General features: G+C 39.6%; 1 protein-coding gene across 4 annotated transcripts in view; it reads left to right on the forward strand.

Annotated features, from left to right (window-relative positions):
• pclob (piccolo presynaptic cytomatrix protein b) overlaps positions 1-20,560 on the forward strand; it is a 57,635-nt gene extending 37,075 nt beyond the window's left edge. The window contains exons 17-37 of one of the 4 annotated variants that reach the window (XM_071500929.1): positions 324-1,374; positions 3,120-3,188; positions 3,526-3,552; positions 5,212-5,300; positions 5,434-5,509; positions 5,619-5,744; positions 7,147-7,255; positions 7,467-7,534; positions 7,637-7,875; positions 8,777-8,824; positions 8,924-9,054; positions 10,025-10,051; positions 10,498-10,591; positions 11,631-11,702; positions 11,981-12,281; positions 12,659-12,853; positions 15,068-15,209; positions 15,300-15,355; positions 16,052-16,189; positions 16,309-16,454; positions 17,199-20,560. In XM_071500929.1, coding sequence (XP_071357030.1) covers positions 324-1,374; positions 3,120-3,188; positions 3,526-3,552; positions 5,212-5,300; positions 5,434-5,509; positions 5,619-5,744; positions 7,147-7,255; positions 7,467-7,534; positions 7,637-7,875; positions 8,777-8,824; positions 8,924-9,054; positions 10,025-10,051; positions 10,498-10,591; positions 11,631-11,702; positions 11,981-12,281; positions 12,659-12,853; positions 15,068-15,209; positions 15,300-15,355; positions 16,052-16,189; positions 16,309-16,454; positions 17,199-17,342 — 3,348 coding nt within the window. In that variant the 3' untranslated portion in view covers positions 17,343-20,560. The remainder of the gene's footprint in view (positions 1-323; positions 1,375-3,119; positions 3,189-3,525; positions 3,553-5,211; positions 5,301-5,433; positions 5,510-5,618; positions 5,745-7,146; positions 7,256-7,466; positions 7,535-7,636; positions 7,876-8,776; positions 8,825-8,923; positions 9,055-10,024; positions 10,052-10,497; positions 10,592-11,630; positions 11,703-11,980; positions 12,282-12,658; positions 12,854-15,067; positions 15,210-15,299; positions 15,356-16,051; positions 16,190-16,308; positions 16,455-17,198) is intronic. The other 3 variants (XM_071500931.1, XM_071500932.1, XM_071500933.1) reach the window with 3 other exon arrangements.
• Positions 20,561-21,587: the final 1,027 nt, after the last annotated feature.

The raw sequence follows: 21,587 nt of genomic DNA on the forward strand, positions 1-21,587 counted from the left end.
ATTATTATTTAGGGTGGAGTTTCACAAATCTGTCACTGAACATTTAATATTTCTGAATTTGAAAACATTGGTGTGCTGCTTTTGTTATTCTTATAATGTATTTTAGAGCCTGTTCAGAATGCAGCAAAGTAAGAAGTTAGCTGTTGAGCTGATACTACACTTCTCACAAACATATGTAGACACAATGAAACTGTGTGGTCACCTGCCACGTCACTAATTACTTATTCTGGAGGTATATGTAACACTTAAAAGGCACTTGTGTGACATTAATTAACATTACTGTTCAGGAAACATTAAATATGTGTCATATTTTTCCCTTTTAGGTGGCAGATTTTTTAGGTTCATCTCGGCTTCAGGGTTATGGTAAAGGAGAAGACGACACTATGGAGGAGCCTTATGAGCTGAAACTACTGAAGCAGCAGATCAAGCAGGAGTTTAGGCGAGGAACCGAGGGGCTAGAACACTTAACAGGTCTGGGCCTACCCCAGTATCTCCCCAGTGACAGCAGTTTTCGCCATTTTCCTAAAGGAGAGAAATATAGCATTGGCAGGCTTACCCTTGAAAAACAGGCTGCAAAGCAACTCCCAGCAGCTGTGCTGTACCAGAAACAGATGAAGAACAAAAAGGCCCTAATAGACCCAAAGGCCATCACTAAATTTTCACCAATTCAGGAAAGTAGGGACCTTGAGCCTGACTTTGGCAGCTACATGGGATCTGGGGCCTCCTCTGTGACTAATCTGGCCGCTAGGGCTAGGTTGCTTCAGGATGAGATTACATTTGGGCTAAGAAAGAATTTGTCTGAGCAGCAAAAATACTTGGGCTCTTCCCTAGGGGCAAATCTAGCTGGTTCTCTTAATCTTGGACAGTCCCTTGGACTGGGATCCACTATTAGGGCCACTGCCCAGGATGATGGCACCTACCCAAGTGGCACTCGTTCTCGACCTTCATCACGACCTTCGTCCCGCCCTTCTTCTGTCTATGGCTTGGATCTATCTATCAAACGGGATCTATCCAGCTCCTCACTCAGACTTAAAACAGAGGGAGAGGTCCTGGATGCAGCGTTTGCCCCTGGGGTGGCCAGAGCAAAGCCCACTAGTTTACCTATCAGCCAAAGCCGGGGCCGTATCCCCATTGTGGCTCAGAACTCTGAGGAAGAGAGCCCTCTGAGCCCAGTGGGGCAGCCTATGGGCATGGCTAGAGCCTCAGCTGGACCTCTCCCTCCCATTTCTGCTGACACCAGGGACCAGTTTGGGTCTAGCCATTCCCTGCCAGAGGTACAGCAACATATGAGGGAGGAATCTCGGACGCGTGGTTATGATCGAGACATTGCATTCATCATGGATGACTTGCAAGGTGCCATGTCTGACAGCGAAGGTAAATGGAGCCTTAGACTGTTTCAGCAACTCGACTGTGTGGACCTGCTTGTCATGCATGCTAATGCTGAGTGGTCTTACTGATCTTGTGCATTAACTGGTTCTTTCTCAATCATCAGTGCTCCATATACTTGTTGATTGTTTGTTAGTATATTTTTCTCTGTCACAGTAAATGTCACATTAGATGTTTGCATGCTATTTCCTTTCTTTTTAATGTCTTACTCACCGATACATAATACTCTTGGCCTGAGTTTATGTATGGCACTAACCAGTTCTATCCATGCTTGTTCTGTGATTTCATCAGCATGCTTTGTATTTTAATTAATTTTGCTATAGTTCTACTCCTTCACAGTTAATTTAAATTCAGTGATGACATAATTTATATGCACAAAATCTATGAGCTTGAACTTATTCATACATGTTGTCCACATTATAGCTGCCTTATTCCAAAATTTATTGAAAATCTATCAGTGAAGGCATGGCAGATATACTGTCATGGCTAGCATGGCAGATTCCAGTAAGAGTATTGTAATGAACAATGTAATATTTAACCATCTTCTCATATGTGAAGTGCCTCATGAACATAAACATAAATAAAATGTTTGGTTAATGGCACTTAGAATGTCTAACATGCTGTGTAGAACATCTCAAAGCTGTGTTAGCTGCAGAAATCTGTGGTAGCAGACTTTTACATGAAGGTATAACAGAGTCTCTAGAGATTCTCATTCTTTTTTTTCAGCCATCCTCTACCAATCTGGAGAGCAAAATAGTGGCTTGTGAGAAGTAGGTCAATGCCTCCGAAAGACGTATATATTTACTTTCCTAAGGCACCCTTTCAGCTATTTTGGAGAACAACTAGGAATACTGCTGAATCTTAGTGTCTGGGTGTTCTGGGTGTACTTTAGTGTTCTGCAGGTACAGTCAAGGCATTCACTTTGTGTAGTTATTTCTCTCTAACTCCTGGCAAGTCAGTGACACACCTACCAATTTAAGAGTAATCCAATTTGCAGGGGTTTTTCTACGTGTCAACCCTTACTACAATGCGATAACTTTCTCTTGGACTGTCATGCAGTTATGTGCACTATTAAGATTTACATTCAGAATCATGTTGTTATGTCTCATTTGTGTTGTGTTGACTGTATGTCTTTGTTTCTATATGTCTTTAATTTTCTGTCTGTATCTGATTTTGCATCCTTGCATGTTGTGCAGCACATGTTTTCCATTTCCATCTTAATAAAGTGAATGTTTTCTGCTTGTTGGTTTTTGCTGTGGATGTCTCATTGCTATGTGAGATGTCCATGTCCCCGGGTAATTTACAGAAAATATTGACATGTATTATCTCCATCTTTGTAAGTGTGGGATTGGCAGTGTTCCATTAGGTTAGATAAATCAATATCTGTAGATATCAAGATGCAATATGAAAAGTAAATCTTTCTTAAGGTTTAATTAGATACACAATGTTTTTCATTTAGTTAGAAGCAAGTAAACTTAGACTCTGCCAAAAATACAATATGAAGGCCAGTAGCCCTTTCAAAACACTTGCCTGATTAGAGATTAGTTTAAGAGGGTTTAATGTCATCCACATCAATTATCAAACAAGAACCATTCATAATAGTAACAAATATGTTTAGCAACTTTAGCTCTATTTCTGGACCATTCACAAAGGATCAGTATAGTTGAATTCTTGCTGAGAAGGTGGTATTTGTCCTGACCCCACATAAAAGTTTCCATCTGCCTTGATTACAGCACTAAGTGAGTCCATGCTGGCTCTGAACAGAGATGATGCCAGAATCTTTCATGAAAGTATCAGACACGGTAGAGTATTTTACAGTACTAGTTAAAAATCCTTACACTCATGGTACTACTATGGCTCAATTACAATTACATTAATTCATAGATGTTTTTTTCCCCTAAACTGTATTTTATATGTTTTTCATAATGCTTTTGCTTAAATTTGTAAATTGTCTGGCAGGCTTCTAATGTCAGACTTGCAGTAAATTCAAGCATGCCTCTTACATTGACCGCTTTCAGTGCATGTGCTGAAGTATACTCACATTACATATCTAGTCTAAGCACAGTTCCTGTAGTTTGTTAGATTAATGAACATATGTTGACGCATTTCTAAAAGCAAATATACAACTTTGTACCCCAGCTGGAGGCCCAAACTGGAATATAGAAGGTGAGACAGCATTCGATTCCCATGTAGTTACATAGAGACTGTATGCCTCCATGCCGCACATCATGGTCCTGAATGATCCACTTCTCTGGTTGCTTTTGTAAACATACCAGACTCATTCTGGAATGACCCACATCTCAATAGTATACAATACATGTCATTTAGCAGATCTCTAGTAGCTGACATGTCAGATCCATTCTGGAATGAACCCCATCTGAATGGCACTAGATGACTTTTATGTGTCACATATTGTAATGATTTGAGTTCTACATCATATGGAATGACTGCACATCAGTGGTTCTATAAGCATATCAGACCCATTTCCAGTATTCATGTTCATGCACTTTTGCAGAAAAATCACGTGTATATTGTGTGATCATGCATAAGTGTTACCACAGAAATATGTTTAAATTGCTTTTCAATACATATACGGTATGTTAAGGCATATTAAGCAAAATTCTGAAGGTCGATGCTGCCACTGTTTACTGATACTAGATCAGAAAAACTCTCTAACAATGACAAGAACTGATAAGTGCTTTATAATCCAAGACGTGGGTAACAGGCAACATTTACCTTCAGTATAAATGGTCATCAGGCCATTTGTCTTCATCATTATTGGTACATCTTCTTGGTGAAATTAGATTGCTGATAATACAAAGAGACATTTGGTAGGCCTGTGCACATTCTATCCTAAGTGACAATCTATTGCACTGGACTCCAAAGTGATGACTCATATTTCTAATGTAGAACATTCCCCACCAACCTGACTTGTTACCATAATTTAGATATTTTTTTAATTAAGCTGAAAGGTTTCTCAGCTTTGCAATAATGCTGGTAAAATGTGGCACAAGGCATCCAAGATCTTTCAGATGTCATATATCATTGTTAAGAAAAAGTTTTAGATGTCTATATGATGACTTTTGGGAGGTTTCACAGCACACTGCATGTACTTAATAAATACATTTATCTGTACAGTACCTCAGAGTTACATGTTTTTTTATCCTATACCATAGGTAAAGATTAGATACTGTGTAGATATGTTGCCCCCTTCCACCCCTTAATTGTTTTATTAAGAGAAAATACATTCCAAACAAGTGTTTGGAAATGACTACATACATCAGGGTAATATCATTATTATAATAATTATTATCATTGAGGTAAAAACATACAATGGGACAGCTCCAATCCAATGTTTTGACTGAAATTATTAAATGTTATAACAAATAATTTCTAAGGGCTTTCAATAACAATGTTTCATATACAGCAGTTATGAAAATGTGGACAAAAAAGAGCCCTCACACTCACACAAGGAGCACTGCATGGTATCAAAAGCATGCCAAACTTAAAATGCTCTTGAAATGCATTCATCCTTCATTCAGTGCTTGCAGTGATCATTTGATCTCACAGACGATATGGATATGGTGGAACAGAGTTTATACACCTATCCAGTCAGGACAGATCAGAGATCTTCCTGCATTTGAGCAAGTGGGGATGGATGCGTGACAAACTTTGTGATGCATACTAGAAACTGTGTCCAAAAGATTGATCTCTGCTCAAGTTGTCATGACTATGTTTAGAGCAGAGATTTATTACGCTATCAGGGGCACAGAAGATTTGTGATTGTGTGTATGTGGCTTTTAACCACTCCTTCTCCCTGCCCAGCCTACCACCTGAGGAGAGAGGACACAGATTGGTTTGATAAGCCAAGAGAAGGGCATCCGCAGAGTGGAAACATGTCAGACCGGAGACAGGTGAGAACCAAACAAACAACATTAAACTTAACACTGCATGGTTTCCTTACTGAAATTTCCAGTATGTAATCCTGTTTTGTTCGAAAGAAAACCTATTTTCTTCATGCTGTAAATTCTTTAAAATCTCTCGTAGATAAAACTGGTGCCTTATGCCTTCCCTCACACTCGCATCAAGCTTAAGAGAGACCTAAAGGACACCAGTGTTTCAGGTATGAGGCAAACACAGGGCAGACAGACATATAGTACAAGGATTATGTACACAATCATTATTGCCGTTGTTTTGCTAATCGGAATTCGGTGTGTTTATTTTTCCCTCAGGGAATGGACTTGGGATCCGTGTAGTTGGTGGGAAGGACATTCCAGGGAGCAGAGGAGAGATTGGAGCCTACATTGCCAAGGTTGTCCCTGGTGGTGTATCAGAACAAACAGGAAAGGTTGTAGAAGGTAAGAGGAGAATAAGAAAAGGAGGTGATATAAGTCAGTGTTTACTGCTCCTGTGGGCAGCCTATATTTTTTATTTTTATCATAAATATTATTGTAATTTGCCATCAGTGAATGTAAATCATTAAACTATTATTAGTAAACTATTATTATTCAGTAAAAAATCCCTGCCTGAATCATTGGATTCCAGATGGAGATGTGAGAGCCTGCTGTAGCCTTCTGTGTTGTGGTCTGTCATGTCTCATTCTCTGAGACATCACATCCAAACACAGAAAAAGCCTGTCAACTCACCCTCTGCAGCACTGGGCTGTGTTAGTCATTAGGCTATATTTAGCATCATTATAGACACACAAATACACAGAAGCAGGCCTACACAAACACACATACACATTAAATAGCTTTATAACCCTTCAGAAAATCCTATTCAATTTGTATTTTAAGTTATTTCAGATGAGTGATATCTGAATGTCTATTGATTAAACAGAGAAGAGATGGAATATTAATGGCAATTCCCAGAGTTTGAGGATATTTTACAACAAAATTGGTTCTAGTTTCTCTCTTCAATGGCAACTGCTACATACTTACTGCCATGACTTTGCAGAAGGGAGTGCTTGGAAGTCAGATCAGCTAATTTTTTTTTTTTTTTTTTGTCTCATATGTATTTCTTTCTTTGTTTGTTTTCTTTTGAAATACTAGTAGAAACATGGTTAGACAGGGTCCTTTCACGGTATTGTTAGTTGTAATAAAGGAATAGTAAGCGTGGTCAGGCTGGCAATATTTACCTTCTAGCGTATGCTGAATTGTAATTATACAAATGTGATGCTTGGGTTTCACTTGAAGAGAATAGCAGCAGAACATGGCTTCAGGTGCAAAGAGAAATAAAGTGGGGGAGGATATGGTGACTTATACAGAGAGAACAGAGGGAATAATCTAAATGTGCACTGGCTCATGCAGAAGTCTATGGAGTTATTAATTCAAGCCTTTATTGTCACAGCAGCTGGTGAGTTGCTTCGTAAGCAGAAGTCTAATCTGAAGACCAGGTTTCGTTTGTGTAAGTGAGGCCTCATACAGGTCTGGCCTTGAGGTGGACATTTGAGTTTGCTCTGCACTGACTTTTATCTATAATATATCATTGATATACTGGTTGCTGTGCTGTGTGTGTAATGATATGATGTCAAATTCAACACAAAAACTTGAAAAAATGAAATTGTTTTCCAATTGGTGTACTACAAATTGAAGTGTTACTTCTTCCATCTTAAGCATGTAAGCTGCTGCACTATCCAGACTGTATCATATTTCATATGTATTACATATGAAATTTGCCCACAGGCCATAACATGTTGTCCAGGAAGTGTTACCACCCCCTTGTCTCTGAATCTGTCTGCTTGCCTTCATCACACCACAGGAATGCAGGTGTTAGAGTGGAACGGAGTCCCTCTGACAGGAAAAACTTATGAAGAAGTGCAGTGCATCATGGGCCAGCCATGTGCAGAGGCGGAGCTCTGCGTGAGACTGTGAGTTACATCTGTCATCATTTATCCCACTGTCCCACTGATACTCCTACATGTTTAGTCACAATATGGTGACTCTGCACACCTTCTCTCCTCCCTCCTCCCTCTATTCATTCCACACCCCTTCATCTGACAAATATCACTCGATGATTGATTACTGCTAAGATACACTGGTTGATATTCCATTATAAATTTCCTGTATGGATCCAAACAGCGACCTTAATATGCTGTCTGACCCTGAGCACCCACAAGCCCTGGAGCACCATGTCCAGCTTAAGGCTGGTATGTACAAGGATTTGTTGTTATGTCTGCATGCATGCATGTATCTGTGTACCTATTTCACAGAAACACCATGTGCATTACCACACATGTTTGTCTCAATAGGTGGGCAGCGTTCCCCTGGTGTGGATCCTAAGCAGTTGGCTGCAGAGTTGCAGAAGGTGTCCCAGCAGCAGGGTCCTGGTGTGGCTGGGACAGGGATTGGGCCTGGGGGATTGGGGGTACTATCTGCACTAGAGCGTTCTGCCCTCCTCCACTCGGGGACTGGATCAGCTGCCTCCAGTGGTGTGCCAAGCCCTGGCCAGCCTGCATCTCCTGCCATAAACAAAAAACAGCGACACAAGGTAGTGGATTAGACTTCTCAGTGCTCAGACACACTCTTCAGTTTTGAAGAGTTCAGTTTATACTGTGACTACAAGTAAAAATATAAATAGCCTACAACACACTCAGAGGTTGGTATTTTGTGTAAAATCTGTCTAAACTGAATAAATAATAGTATGGATCTGTATTAAGCCACTGTCTGTGGAGCACTGTGCAATCTGTCATGTATCTCGGCTGCTGTGATTCCATTAGTATTACATCACACATCACTACAAAGGAGGGGTTGCATGGGAAGGTCAAATGGTGTGACTGCGTTCATCAGAGAGTGACAGGCCAATTATAATAGATCAATAAAACAGTGTGGTAGAGTGCATGGCCCTGGCTGCAGAAGTGCTTTCCACATGGAATGCGCAATATGTGCATAAGTGCTTCATTATAAGCAAATGTTTCAATGCTTGATTCTTGAAACACATGTCACATTGGAAAAGAAGATGCATTATGTAACACAAATGGTGATGAATACCCAGTATAAAACATGAAACAAAAAGTAATAGATTTGAACTTTGAAAATGTTCTAAACTGAAATAGTAGTTTCTTCTATTCATGTTTAAATAGCTCAAATAATTGATTAACCTTCTCAAACTTCACTGGAGGACTTTCCCAGTCAATTACAGCACAGAGGTAGTCAAATCTCTCCTGAGGCTCATAGATCTCATGAGAAATCTTTACTCTGCATCTTCTCTGCAAGGACAACCCATTCATCTGTTAAGTTAACAATACCTTAAATATTTCAAAAGAGCACTGTTTACTGTAACTTAATGGCTGAAGTTTTCTTTGTGGGTCAGGTCAGTGTCTATTTAACTGATCATGAAACAATTTATAACCATTGCGTGCCCCTTCCCCTTTTATTATTTCCTGTTTCAGCCAACAGAGATGATAAAGATGCCTCATCCCATCACTGGAGATATTCAGGTAAAAGAACTTTGAAAAGCACTAGAGCGATTTTTTACAGGCAACAAAGTGAAGATGCAGCCCAGTAATTTGGTCTCCTCTCGTCTCTTTCACCCTCAGCTCCAGATCAACTATGACAGGAACCTAGGAAACCTGATCGTCCACGTCCTGCAGGCTAGAAACCTAGCCCCAAGGGACAACGACGGCTACTCTGACCCTTTTGTCAAGGTCTACCTCTTACCAGGGAGAGGGTGAGTTCTGAGTATGTTTGAGTGTTCAGTAATGTCTGGTCTGTGTCTGCCTTTCTGCTTCTGTGTCTGTCTTATTTTCTCTCCCCCTATTTCTTTCTGACGTTGTACTGACTGTGCTGTATGGAACTGACTAACTACTTGAGTTTGTATGAGAGAATGAGACTGGACATGATGATATGAGGCAGTCATTTGTAGTGTAATTTGATTCAGTCTTTTTGAATCAATTGATGGGTGTTCGAAGCTATACAAAGCAGTAAGAGGAGATGCTTTGCCATGCTGCTACATTGTACTGTGACTGATTACCTGGTCATAGACAGCCTACATGTGCAAATATATACACACAATTCACAAGCCTTTCTTATTTTTCCCATATTTGACTGAGGGAGCTACTTTAGGATTGTCCCTGAGTATAATGTCCCAGGCTTCCTCCTCTTATCCCTGTCTGCTCCACTGTCTACCCAAGAGCCTGTAAATAGCAAGAGAAAGGATCAATACAGCCTTTATCTGCTCTGTAATAGTATCTGCTCTTCAATAATGACCCCATCAGACCTGTTTATGAGATTATAAACCCTCTCTACCAATGCCCTATAGGTTAGACATGAAAGCTGTGTAGGAGAGCACATTTGCTGTCCTGCAGTTTCATTTGAAGAACATTCTGAAGGAAATGTATCTGACATTAGCAGTGAAGTGCACAGCCACGGTATCTCACCAGCAGTTCAGAATAGTCAATTATAAATTCACCCATGAGCCAATTATAATAATTGTGAAGCTTTTTTTTTTGGTCTTGCGTCACATACATTGCTCCGGCACAAAAACAGTGATACACCCTGCATAGAATATTGATTGCCTCAGCTCTCTATCCTCTACTGGCTTTTCTTTGAGCTCTCTGGGCTTCTCTGACTGTTTTTTGTGTTTTTGCTTTTCTTGTTTGTGATATCTGCCCTCCTCCTCCTCTTCTGGACTCCCTCAGCCAAGTCATGGTTGTCCAGAATGCAAGGTAGTGTGGTGCTGATCTTTGCTTTTTAGTTGGTGTTATGTTTTTCTTTCTGTAAATTACGTCTCCAAAGTGGTTTTCCATCCTTTTGTTGTGGCCTTTGTTGTTTGTCCAAATATCTGCTGTATTTCATTGTGTTTAAGAACACTCCTGTCGTTGCTTTTTCTCTCTGTGCCTCTCACTTTTAACACTCCTCAGCTCCTATCTCTGAAGTAATTTGCGATTTTGTATCTTAGTCAAAATGGACAACTTGAAAAAAAAAAAAACATTTACATTTGAATTTGTTTCTGATGTCTCCACAAAAGGACATTGACCATTTGTACAAACATCTATTCAGTCCACATTTATTAAGTATATCACAGTTTAGTGAATGTTTGCCATGGGGTCAAGCAGGGAAGAAAATCATTAATTTATTACTGATAATCATTTTGAATATCATGACTTATCAGTGCTGATAACAAGAGAAGGACCAAGTATGCCCAGAAGACCATGAACCCAGAATGGAACCAGACTGTAATCTACAAGAACATTCATTTGGAGCAGGTACTGTGCAGAACCACATTAACACACCAACATACACACGCACACAAGCACACAGTCCTTCACTCTGTCTTGCTTGTGCAGTTACTGTATGTGCTGCAGGCCACTTTAGGACACAGTGGATGTCTAATACTCTTATTAGGATTCTGTCCACATGCCTTGTCCCAGCGTTCAGCTTAACAACCATCATCTCTGCTCTCACACACTCTCAACACAGAAAGCCTAACTGCGTGTCAGAGAATCATAGAAACTTGGTAATCATGCACTTGTGTGCTCATCTGTCACTGTGCAAGTGTTACTGTGTGTTTGGGTGTGTGTGTTTACTCTTGGGTCTCTGTGTTTGCTAGGAGCAGTGTTGTTGTGACGGAGACACCACCCAGACAGTAATTACAACTGTGAGGGATGAGTGCAGATGCAGTAGCTTTTGTGGTCAGAGAAAAGAGGCCTTTGCGATGGATTCATCAGCTCCTCTGGGGCCATCTTCTGCTAATCATGTCTCACTGCTGGCTTTAAAAATGCTGCTGCATCGCTCACTCACCCACTCCCCAACCCTCAAGATATGTTTCCATCACTTCCCACACATTCCTGTACACACATACTGTGAATTCTCCCCCCTGTTGCCAAGCGCTTGCTCTTTGTGGGAACTGTTGGGTTTTTCTCTATAAAAAGTAAGGTCTCGACCTTACCCTGTAAAGTGCCTCGAGATAATTTATATTATGATTTGGTGCTATACAAATAAATTGAATTGAATTGAACTGTGCACATTCACAGGTATATGCACACATGCATGTACATATATGGGAACAAACCAAATCGAATGTAACCCCTCGCTTCTTTGCCCATGACCGTAACCCTCCTGGGTTTGCATTCATTCATGCACTGCACGCACAGTGTGCCTGAGCTGTTTTCTTTCACACTTCTTCCACCCACATACACACAAACACAGGCACACTCATACACATTGGTCTCTCTCACACATACATATTCACACAAGATCCCACATCTTAGTCTGTGCCCCTCTCGCCTTCTTCTTTCTATCCAGTTAAAGAAAAAGACGCTCGAGGTGACAGTGTGGGACTATGACAGATCCTCCTCCAATGACTTCCTTGGAGAAGTGAGTGCTCTTGGAATTTGAACTCTGTGTCAAATGCATTTTGTATTTAACTTGCACAAAATGTTTCTGGTGCTGTATTTTCTTTTCTTGAAACAACCTAATAATATTAGGCTGGTCTCTCTCCTCTCACAAACTCAAGCTTTGCTTCATGCCTGTAAATCTGTATTGTGAGCAGTTCTATTTAGCTTGTGCTTAATTTAGTGTGCCACTGTTTAGCAAATTAACTGTTTCCACATACTTTGCTCTCTCCTTGTGTGTGTATGTTCATTGTGTGTCAGGTGTTGATTGACTTGTCGAACACTGCCCAGCTGGACAACACTCCTCGCTGGCTGCCACTGAAGGAGCAGAGTGAGAGTATTGAGCACAGCAGAGCCCACCACGCTACTCAAGGCCCACCAGGGTCTGGGTCTGGTCAGGGTCATGGCCAAGGCCTGGGCCATATGTCAGGGCCTGGGATGGGGCCTGGGCATGGTATGGGACAGAGTCAAGCACCAGGACAGGGAGATGGGAGTCATGATTCACCTAAAAACTCTGTAATCAAGAGCAGAAGTCATGGAATATTCCCTGATCCAGGCAAAGGTAAAAGGGTCCATCATCCATATCTGTTTTCAGCTTCGTACACATCCTCAATTTCCATCATTTCCATGGATCAGTTCATTCTATATGACACTGATAGTATTATTCTTAGCTGGTTTCCATTTGTGACAAAAACTGTAAATTATAAGGTAGTCACTCAGCTGGCATAGAGCTAGAGGCCGTTACCATAGAAACCAAAATGCTAATCATTTCTTGAGAGCTGTAAATACACTTCATATGCTTGTCAACTGAAACATGGCACAATCAGGGCAGCAATGGAGCAGAAAATATTAACTACACTATACACTGTGGATTAATTTCATCTACAGTTTCCTCTTGTGTCCTTAGCAGTCGTAAACTTCAATTTCTTCTTCCTCCAGACATGCAGATGATGCCTTTGGAAAAGTCACACAGCAGCCCAGGCAGCTCCAAGTCTTCCTCTGACGGCCAACTGCGCTCCCACGGTCCCTCCCGAAGCCAAAGCAAGAGCAGCGTCACTCAGGCTCACCTTGAGGATGCTGGGATAGCCATTGCTGCCGCCGAGGCTGCCGTGCAACAGTCCCGCCTGCAACCAAGTAAATGCTGCCCCTACCCATGATACAATTCCTGGGACATGCCTCCTTTTTTTTCCTGCGCATGCAAGTTTTGTTGAGATCATTTGATGAAAACCTGAACTGCTGTGAGATCACCTCCTTAACATTTTACCTCTGCCTTCTGTTCTCCTCGTCTTACATTTTTTTCTGACCACAAATTGATTTGATTATATTAACAATCTTAGTTTACTGTAATTCTGCCTCCTCCGAGTTAGGTCAGTCTTAATAATATAGTCACTACAAAAAATCCAAGGCGTATGAATAATGCAATTAACTGAAGTGCTTTATATCAAAACATAACTTGCTGTAAAAATCTTATTTAAACTTTAGTCAGTCTTTAAATCTAAAATCAAATATTTATAAATCTGGCACATTCAGTGCACTAAATGTTCCAAATACGGTATTTGACCTTTTTCATAGTTTTAACAAATTGCTACTCTTAAGTAGGATATCAAGTTGATATATATTTTTTTATATATTTCTGTCAGTTACTAACACAGCACAGTCGAACAATAGCTCCAAAATTAGAGCATCTAACCCCTCTGTTTCTACATGGAGTGTGCATGTGCCAGTCCCAAGCATATGGTTTCTACAGACCCCCAGTGTGGAGACCTCCAACCCCAATATAGAAACCAAGCTGGGATGGCAATCCTCCACATGTCTTGCACCATATTAAAATAATTTAAATAATATCCATTCATGTTTACGCATAGTCTTTAGTGTGATGTCCTCAAAATGAAGGATTACAGTATGTTGTCTTCCCGTACTGAGATAAGTTAGCCCAGTGTGAAAGCTATTTCAGCATGCAGTTGCAGCTTCCCTGGCTACTGCTCCCTGGCCACTGAGGACTTTGTGATGCTGCAGACTATCTGTGTGTGTGCATGCGTGTGCCATATGAATGAACCCTCAGGAAAGTAACAAAATACACACACAGACACACACAGGTATGGCACACACAGCCTCCCCTCCCAACCCAGTCCTTTCCCATTCCTGGCACTTAAAACAAAGGGGACTCAAATGTGAGACTGAACCAGTCAAACCAGGAAACACAGAAACACCAAGAGGTTCAAAAGTCAACAGGAGGCTCACTCTGCACTCACCGGCCAATGAGAGTAAAGCGGTCAGCTAACCATGAGAGGAACAGAAGTGTCAAGGGAAGGTGAGACAACATAGGAACAATGTAATAAATACTACTAATCATGCCTTATTAACACTAATGCAATAAAACTAAAAACTAAAACATAGATAAAGAACAAAATTAAATCCATATAACCAAATGTGTAAATAACTGAAGTAACAAATTAATTCATATAGCTCTCATTTAATGATTTCCATGTATGTAAGTCTGCGAATGTCTGTGTGTGCGAATGCAAGTGTGTTTTTGTTTGTTTGTTGTTTTCTTTTGTTGTGGATATAATTGTGCTTTAGTGGTTATAGGAACAGAATTCTCAGCTATTGCCTTTTAATCACAGATTGCTTTTCAAACCTAACCAGTATTAGTCTTTTTTTTTTTTTTTTTTTTTTTTTTTTTTTACTATCAAGCAGATATGGGCATTGGACACTGTGACCATGAAGGCAAAGAAAATATCTAACCTTAGTCTAGACAGAAACTCTTCACACATTCCCTGAACTAATCTCACTCTTTCATATCATACTGTATGAGCATAACTCAACAGCAGCCAAGATCCAAGAACAAATAATTACGTCTATGAAAGAACATCAATATTGTCTCACACTAAATTCATTTTCATGTGTGAACGAAACTGGTGACCTTCATTTATTTTGAGTAAAGGGATTTGCTGTGTATTAAATGAAGTCTCACACACACACACACACACACACACACACGCACACATGCAGACACACACACACAAGCACACACAAGCACACACACACACACACACACACACATATTACACTGCTAAATTCAAGGACAAACTGTCATCTATGCTGATCTGTTCCTCCCTTGATATGCTGTTATGTGATGCTCAGTCAAAGTTATGTGTGACAGGCAGTGTCACTGGCAATGAGTGATGGCTGGGTGTGAAGTGTTTCAGCATATCTGTTGGACATGCATGTGTGTGTGGTAGACTCTGTGTCAGCAGAGGTGCTCTGTGTTTGTGCACAAATATTTTCCTCAGATACATAGGTAGATAGATATTTCCTCATCTGCACACTTGCTCTTGCTGCCCTCAGGACCAGGACACCGGCTGGCTGATGTCTCAGGTTCAGTGGTGCTGTCTGCCCCAAGTCTTGTGGGAGATGCCTATGGAGGTCTGGATGGGGAAGAGGGGGCAGGCACTGGAGTGGACAGTGCCATTTTTCAAGTGCCACGCATGTAAGACCATTTGTTGATGATTTATAGCACAGATGTGATGTCTTGCTAACAAAGCAATACTCATATGTTTGTGTTATTGTTTTGTCACAGCGGTACGACTATGCCTAACGGTGACAAAAACCAGCTAGGGACCCCAGAAAATGAAGGCAAGTTCCAGCAATGTCCATTTTTACAGTAAAAATCTTGAGACTATGAGAGAAAGACATGATTCCTGATGTTTTCTTACTTGGTTGTAGGTCTCCACCTGCTGGCTTTTTTGTGTAATGACACTTTTTTAATTTATTTACCCAGCCACTTATTTAACCACCTCTATACTGCATTTCCATAATGACACTATTCGATTGTGAAGTCAAATGCTGAGTTAAGTGCTAATATCAATTAACAATATTTACCCAACATAATGACCTAATGCTTGGCTTGGAATAGTGGGAAAGAAATGGATGTCACACTATCCTACCCGCTGTCATAAATATATCTACGTTTCATGTAGCTCAGGTGTCATGATGTCTCAGTTGCATCTCCTATTTCATTTTGTAACAAAGAGCCCAAGGACATTTACAGCTGTGACTTGGGAGCTGTTACACAGATGAGGGTCAGGAGGTCGTAACCATGGTGCTTGACGAGTCATTTAACACATTTTACACCATTACTGATTTGGTTAAATCCTTTAACTTAAATTTCAATAGAAGCACATTGATAAGACCCATGTGAAGCTGTAGAGATGTTCTCTGTCCTGGCTTCTTCTGCTGCGAGTCCAGGTTAAGTGATGCATCATTGTTAAATAATTTAAATAGGCTTGAGTGACCCACTCACCCCCATCTCTCTTTCATTGTTGCTTTTAGCTGGTAAAACACAAGTAATGGGGGAGATCAAGGTCGCTCTCAAGAAGGAGGTGAAGACAGAAGGGGACCAACTGGTCTTGGAGATTCTTCAGTGCAGAAACATCACTTACAAGTTCAAGAGCCCAGACCACCTACCAGGTCTGGAAGTAATGTGTATTTGTGTTTTTTTGTTTTTTTGGGGGTTTTTTTGTGAAACAATTTGCATTTTTCATCAATATATACTCATATTTATTTATACTTATCTAATTGTCTTTCAGATCTCTATGTGAAGTTGTATGTGGTTAATGTGGCCACTCAGAAGAGGATCATCAAGAAGAAAACCAGAGTTTGTCGACATGACAGGGAGCCTTCTTTCAATGAGACCTTCAGATTCCCTCTCAACCCAACTGGACACGCCATACAGGTACAACAGAGACCTATATTATGTGTCTATCTGTGTGTCTGTCACACATGAGGTCTCGTACTCCTCTGATTTTATCACAATTCTTTTGGTGTTAAAATATACTGATTAACCTAATAATCACAGAAAAATTGTTCAACCGCTTTACAGTTGAGAGAAACCACCTTAAATCTCTTAAATGGCTCATTGCAGTTAATTTAAGCTGGAGGCTTGTAATGTCTGTTGAAACAAGCCTTAAACCTCATCAAGGGAAGATTTATAAACTGGTCTGCTGCCTCATGTAGCAGCCGGGAGACAGAAGCACCTCCTGTGGGCTGCAGGATATGACCATCTACAAGTAGCTCGTAGTGTCTATAAAAAGGATAATTCTACGCAGACCGTTTGTAGTTTAATAAATACTTACAAATCTTATTATTTCTTGTCTACTGAGTCCATTTTCAGTCAGTGTTAAAAGGAAAATGAATGGAAATGTATAATAAATATAAATACATTTATTTATAGTTGTATTTGTAATAAAGGATTACACAAATAAATCTATATTTCATCATGATTTAAAGGTTAAACTTGTTTATTTCTTTATATCGATCAATAGGGCCAGACTTTGTCATTTGGCCCAGTGGTGCTTGCATAATTCAAGCTGGATAATATGCTTTTACGGGTGCACTTTGCAAGATGGAATGGGTGCATGAGCTAATGATCAGAGAGTGAGCAATGATAAATGTGTTCCTCTCTCCACTGTATTTCCAGCTTTTCTTGGTGTCTAATGGAGGGAAGTTCATGAAGAAGACCCTGATAGGGGAGGCCTACATTTGGCTGGACAAGGTGGACATGAGGAAGAGAGTGGTCAGTTGGCACAAACTGTTCGTCAGCTCCACCCAGACCAACCCCTGAACACCACATGAAAAAGGAGTAGTGGGAGATCTGCGAAAGGTGAAGCCAGACTGTATTAGTTCAGAGATTCAACTTGACAAAAATGGATGAGAAAAAAAAAAAAGTGTTCAAGATGGGAAAATAAAAGGATCCATTTAATTTACTTCCTCAGTTTATAAGTTATAAAAAGGAGGAAAGTATGTGCTAACACCATAACAAATATATCAGTCCAACACTGCCAGCACACGTCCACCTCTTCCCATGTCAAGTCTCTGTTGGTTGTGGACTTTGCTTGTAGGATGCAAACGTGCAAATGCCACAGCAGGCACTGAAATAGACTCAGCATCCATATGGCTTTGACAGCAGTGATGTCTTTCTTACCATAGTTCCACTTCTGTGATCCACATCAGATGCTCTTCTTTTGGTGTGCAACTGAGTTAACATATCTATCAAAAGAAAAGATGGGGAAAAAAAGGTGAATTTCACTTTGATCACAGAACCATCAACTGAATTATCATTGTGTTTTTGTCATGTGACAGTCATCGTTGTAATGCCTGAATGATGGTTTTGACGTGTGAGGACATTACATGTCTTGAAATATATAGTGATGAAGGAATGCATAATGTTTGTATGATAGTCAATAAGGAAAAAATATATATAACAAAGCCTTTATGTAGAACCAGTTAACAGCTGACTTTTGCCATGGGATAAATATAAAAATGTACAGCACTTCCGATGTAGATATCACACATGCAGATTACAGAACATATCAGAGAATCACATTGTACAGTGTGATGTTAATGTAGTATACAAAGATATCAGATTCAGAATATATCTAAATACAATATACAGTTTAAGAGTTGTTCTCTTGTCTCTAGATTCTATATGATAAGATATACACATATGATCTCTATTAGACTGAGGCTGTGGGTGACGCACTGACAATCCAGGAGGCTACTTTAGTCAATGGTGTAGGCAGTCTTAATAACTGTTATGTGAATATGGACCTATGCGAGCTCAAGGATCTTGAAAAATGGCTCCTCTGGTCCTCTGATCCCACTGACGCACCACTAGATATTCAACAGGGCTGTGATAGATCAAAATAAAGGTCAAGGTCAACATCCAGTGACATGTTGGTGTTTCACTGGCATGCTATTGTGTAGGGCAGGTTAGAATTACAATAAAATGAACAGCATCTTGTGCTCTGAAGCCCAAACACATGCTGTGATGAATGTTACAAACTAACTGTAGAGGATGAGAAGAGTTTATCACATCTGTATCACGTGTACAGGGTTTTACTTTAAGGCTGTTGTAGTTGCTCAGAGTATGCTGATTTTTCTTTCTGCGTAGCCCATCATGTCATTATGTTGTTGGAATGGACATGTAATTCACACAAGTTGAGTCAAACCCATACGTAGATCTGCAACTGTCATCACTTCAGTATGACAGCTCTGCTTTCTGTGCGTTAGTGAAGCCCCCTGGTCTGAGTTTCAACTGAAAATAAAATTAAGAAAAAAAATGTTCTTTTGTCCAGTCACATGTCAAGGTCCCTCTGTGTGTCTGGCTGTGCTGTAAAACTCACTATACTGTTTCGTGTCAGTGACCCCCTTTGCATCACAGTGAACCAGCCTCTTTCACTGCCTGTGACCAAAACACTCACTCAGGCCCAGTGGGGTTCAGTCATATTTAGGTTTAGAAGTACACATGGGGCCAAGTCTCAGTACTAATGTGTGAGCACGTGACCCATGTATTCATCATGTTTTGCCACCATATCTATAGGATGACAAAAAACCAAAAAAAAAAAAAAAAAAAGCAAACAAAAAAAAAACATACACTATCAAGTGACTCTTTGTCAGTGTATTTAGGCATATCACAGGGCTGATGCAATTTTTTTTAGAAATAAATATAACAGAGGAAACAACAAATACACTTAGAAAAAGATGTCACTTGAATCAAACAAAAAGAGGGTATATAAGGAAGGGAACATGGCTGATTTTTCAGATAATTATTTTGCTGTGCCAACCCTGATTTTTTTTCCAGACCCATTGGTTCTTTTGAATTACTTCTATGCAACATAGATGTGTTTGAATGCATTTGTTTTTTGGAATTAAATGTATCTGTGAACATATGGTCTTCTAGAAAGTGACTTTAATTTGTACATCACTGAAAGAAAATATTAGATATAAATTAAATATATGATTTTTTTTACTGATTTTAATATATATTGATGTTAACAACTGTTGACATTTACATGAAGCTTGTGCACTTTATTATTATATTATTTATTTTCTTGTCTCATTTTAACTCTCATGACATGCAAGACTATGTGTTTTGTGTTTCTGCACTGAAATGAACTGACTCATGGTGTATGTGGTGGCAGAAAATATTGTGGTGTACATTTTGTATCTATGTGGCAAAAGAAAAACATGCAGACATGTTGGGGTTCCTAAACACAATGCACAATCCTGGGAGAAATCAACCTTACTACATCATGCTTATAGTCCACAGAACAGTTGGTGTAAAAAAAGACATATTCTCTCAACGTTCAGTCACGACTGTTTAGCCCCTCGTGTTTCATTAGACTTCCCTCGAGCTAAATACTGTTTGTTCAGATCAGCTGTTGCCTGTTATTGTGAAACCATCCATTTGTTGTTGTTCTGAGGAGTGTGAATGTGACTGAAGTCCTTTGACGTGTACATAAAGTGTTTATTTTCTACAAAGATTGAATGTTTATATTGTCCGAAGTTTGAGCATGTGAGTGTCCAAAAAAATCACAAAAGACTTATTATTGTACAGCAATGCGTGTCTATAGTTGTATAAGGGGAGTTGACTGTGTAATCAAATCATGTGCTGTCAACCAATGACTATCTGTGCAACCACGTCCTGTAAACGGCTGAAACAACACAAAGGGGAAAAAAAAAATCTATTCAACTTCAATAGTTGTCTGAGACTTTATGTTTTGGATGTTGCATGTTTTGTTGATGGTTTGTCAGTATATTTTGCCTACAGATTATGTTTAAAAAGAGACAGAGTATGTATAGATTTATCTGTATGCTGACTGTAAAGAAATATGCTTGTAAAATTGTCTTGTTTTTCACTCAGTGTAAAAACAAAGAATCTAATGTTATGGTTTTGTGGTTGTACACAGGATGTGTTGAGATATTATGCAAAATGTGCTGTAAAAAATCAGCTGTTCCCCCTGAGTCTAAAGAATAAATATTAAGAAGAGCTATATTACACATGCAGAGTTGAGTTTGGTTTCGTTTGTCATGATAAAAGGTCTAAGCAAACATTCTGGCTCGTCATAGCAAGAATAGCATCAAAGCTTTCTTTCTGCTGCCACCAGATGGTGCCATCGTGATGCACCCTGTGGCTTTAATCATAATGGGCATATTTACAGTAGGTACACCCTTCTCAAAACTGTTTTTTATCTATTTATTTATGTATTCATTTATTGGTAGTTTAATCATTATCCTCTGCTCTCTACAGCCTTTTGGCTCTGTAAATAGCCACTGACACGAAGTGTGCGTAAGTTGACAATTAAATGCCCACAACTATAAAAATCCACTGTGGGACTTGAAAACATTGATGTATTAACAGGAGCGCATACTTAGTGGCAGAGCTAGCCTTGCTGTCAGTTTGTGTTCATGGTACCTCACTACTATGTCATTATTATTATTATTATTATTATTATTGTCTGTTATCATTGATGAAATTATTCTCCACATTACCTTCTCTGTCTGGTTTATCTGAATGACTAAACAGTCCGTCTGTGTCTACTTTGTCTTCCTTCTTCTTGAGTTTAAAGTCAGGACATTTACTATGTTATAGCAGAACCTGGAACTGGTACATATCAGATTTTAGCTGCACAACAATCCTGGTCATGTGTTTGAGGCCTTATTTAGCGGCAATATGAAGACATGGCCACTATGAGGCAGCACTGACTCAGCATCTGGAGCTGAGCAGCTTGATTACTGTAGGGAGGAGGACTTTCCTGGTGGATGGTATCAGAATACCAAATTTAAGAACACTCATATTGATAATAATAAATATTCAAGCTTTTCATTAAGAGATATCAACAACATCCTAAAAACATTTTTACATTAGAAATTCTATTTTATACAGAATAAAAGAGTAAGACTGAGGACATTGTTTAATTAGTGATATGTCAAGCAAAGTCACCATTCTGAATTCACTGTTTTTATTGTGATCCTGACGATGCAAAACACTGCACTGCAAAACACAACTTTATTTTGTAATTTTTGT

Source organism: Trachinotus anak, unplaced genomic scaffold, assembly GCF_046630095.1.
Source record: "Trachinotus anak isolate AG129_WGS33_773 ecotype Australia unplaced genomic scaffold, CSIRO_AGI_Tana_v1 ptg000002l, whole genome shotgun sequence".
Taxonomy (NCBI): Eukaryota; Metazoa; Chordata; class Actinopteri; order Carangiformes; family Carangidae; genus Trachinotus; species Trachinotus anak.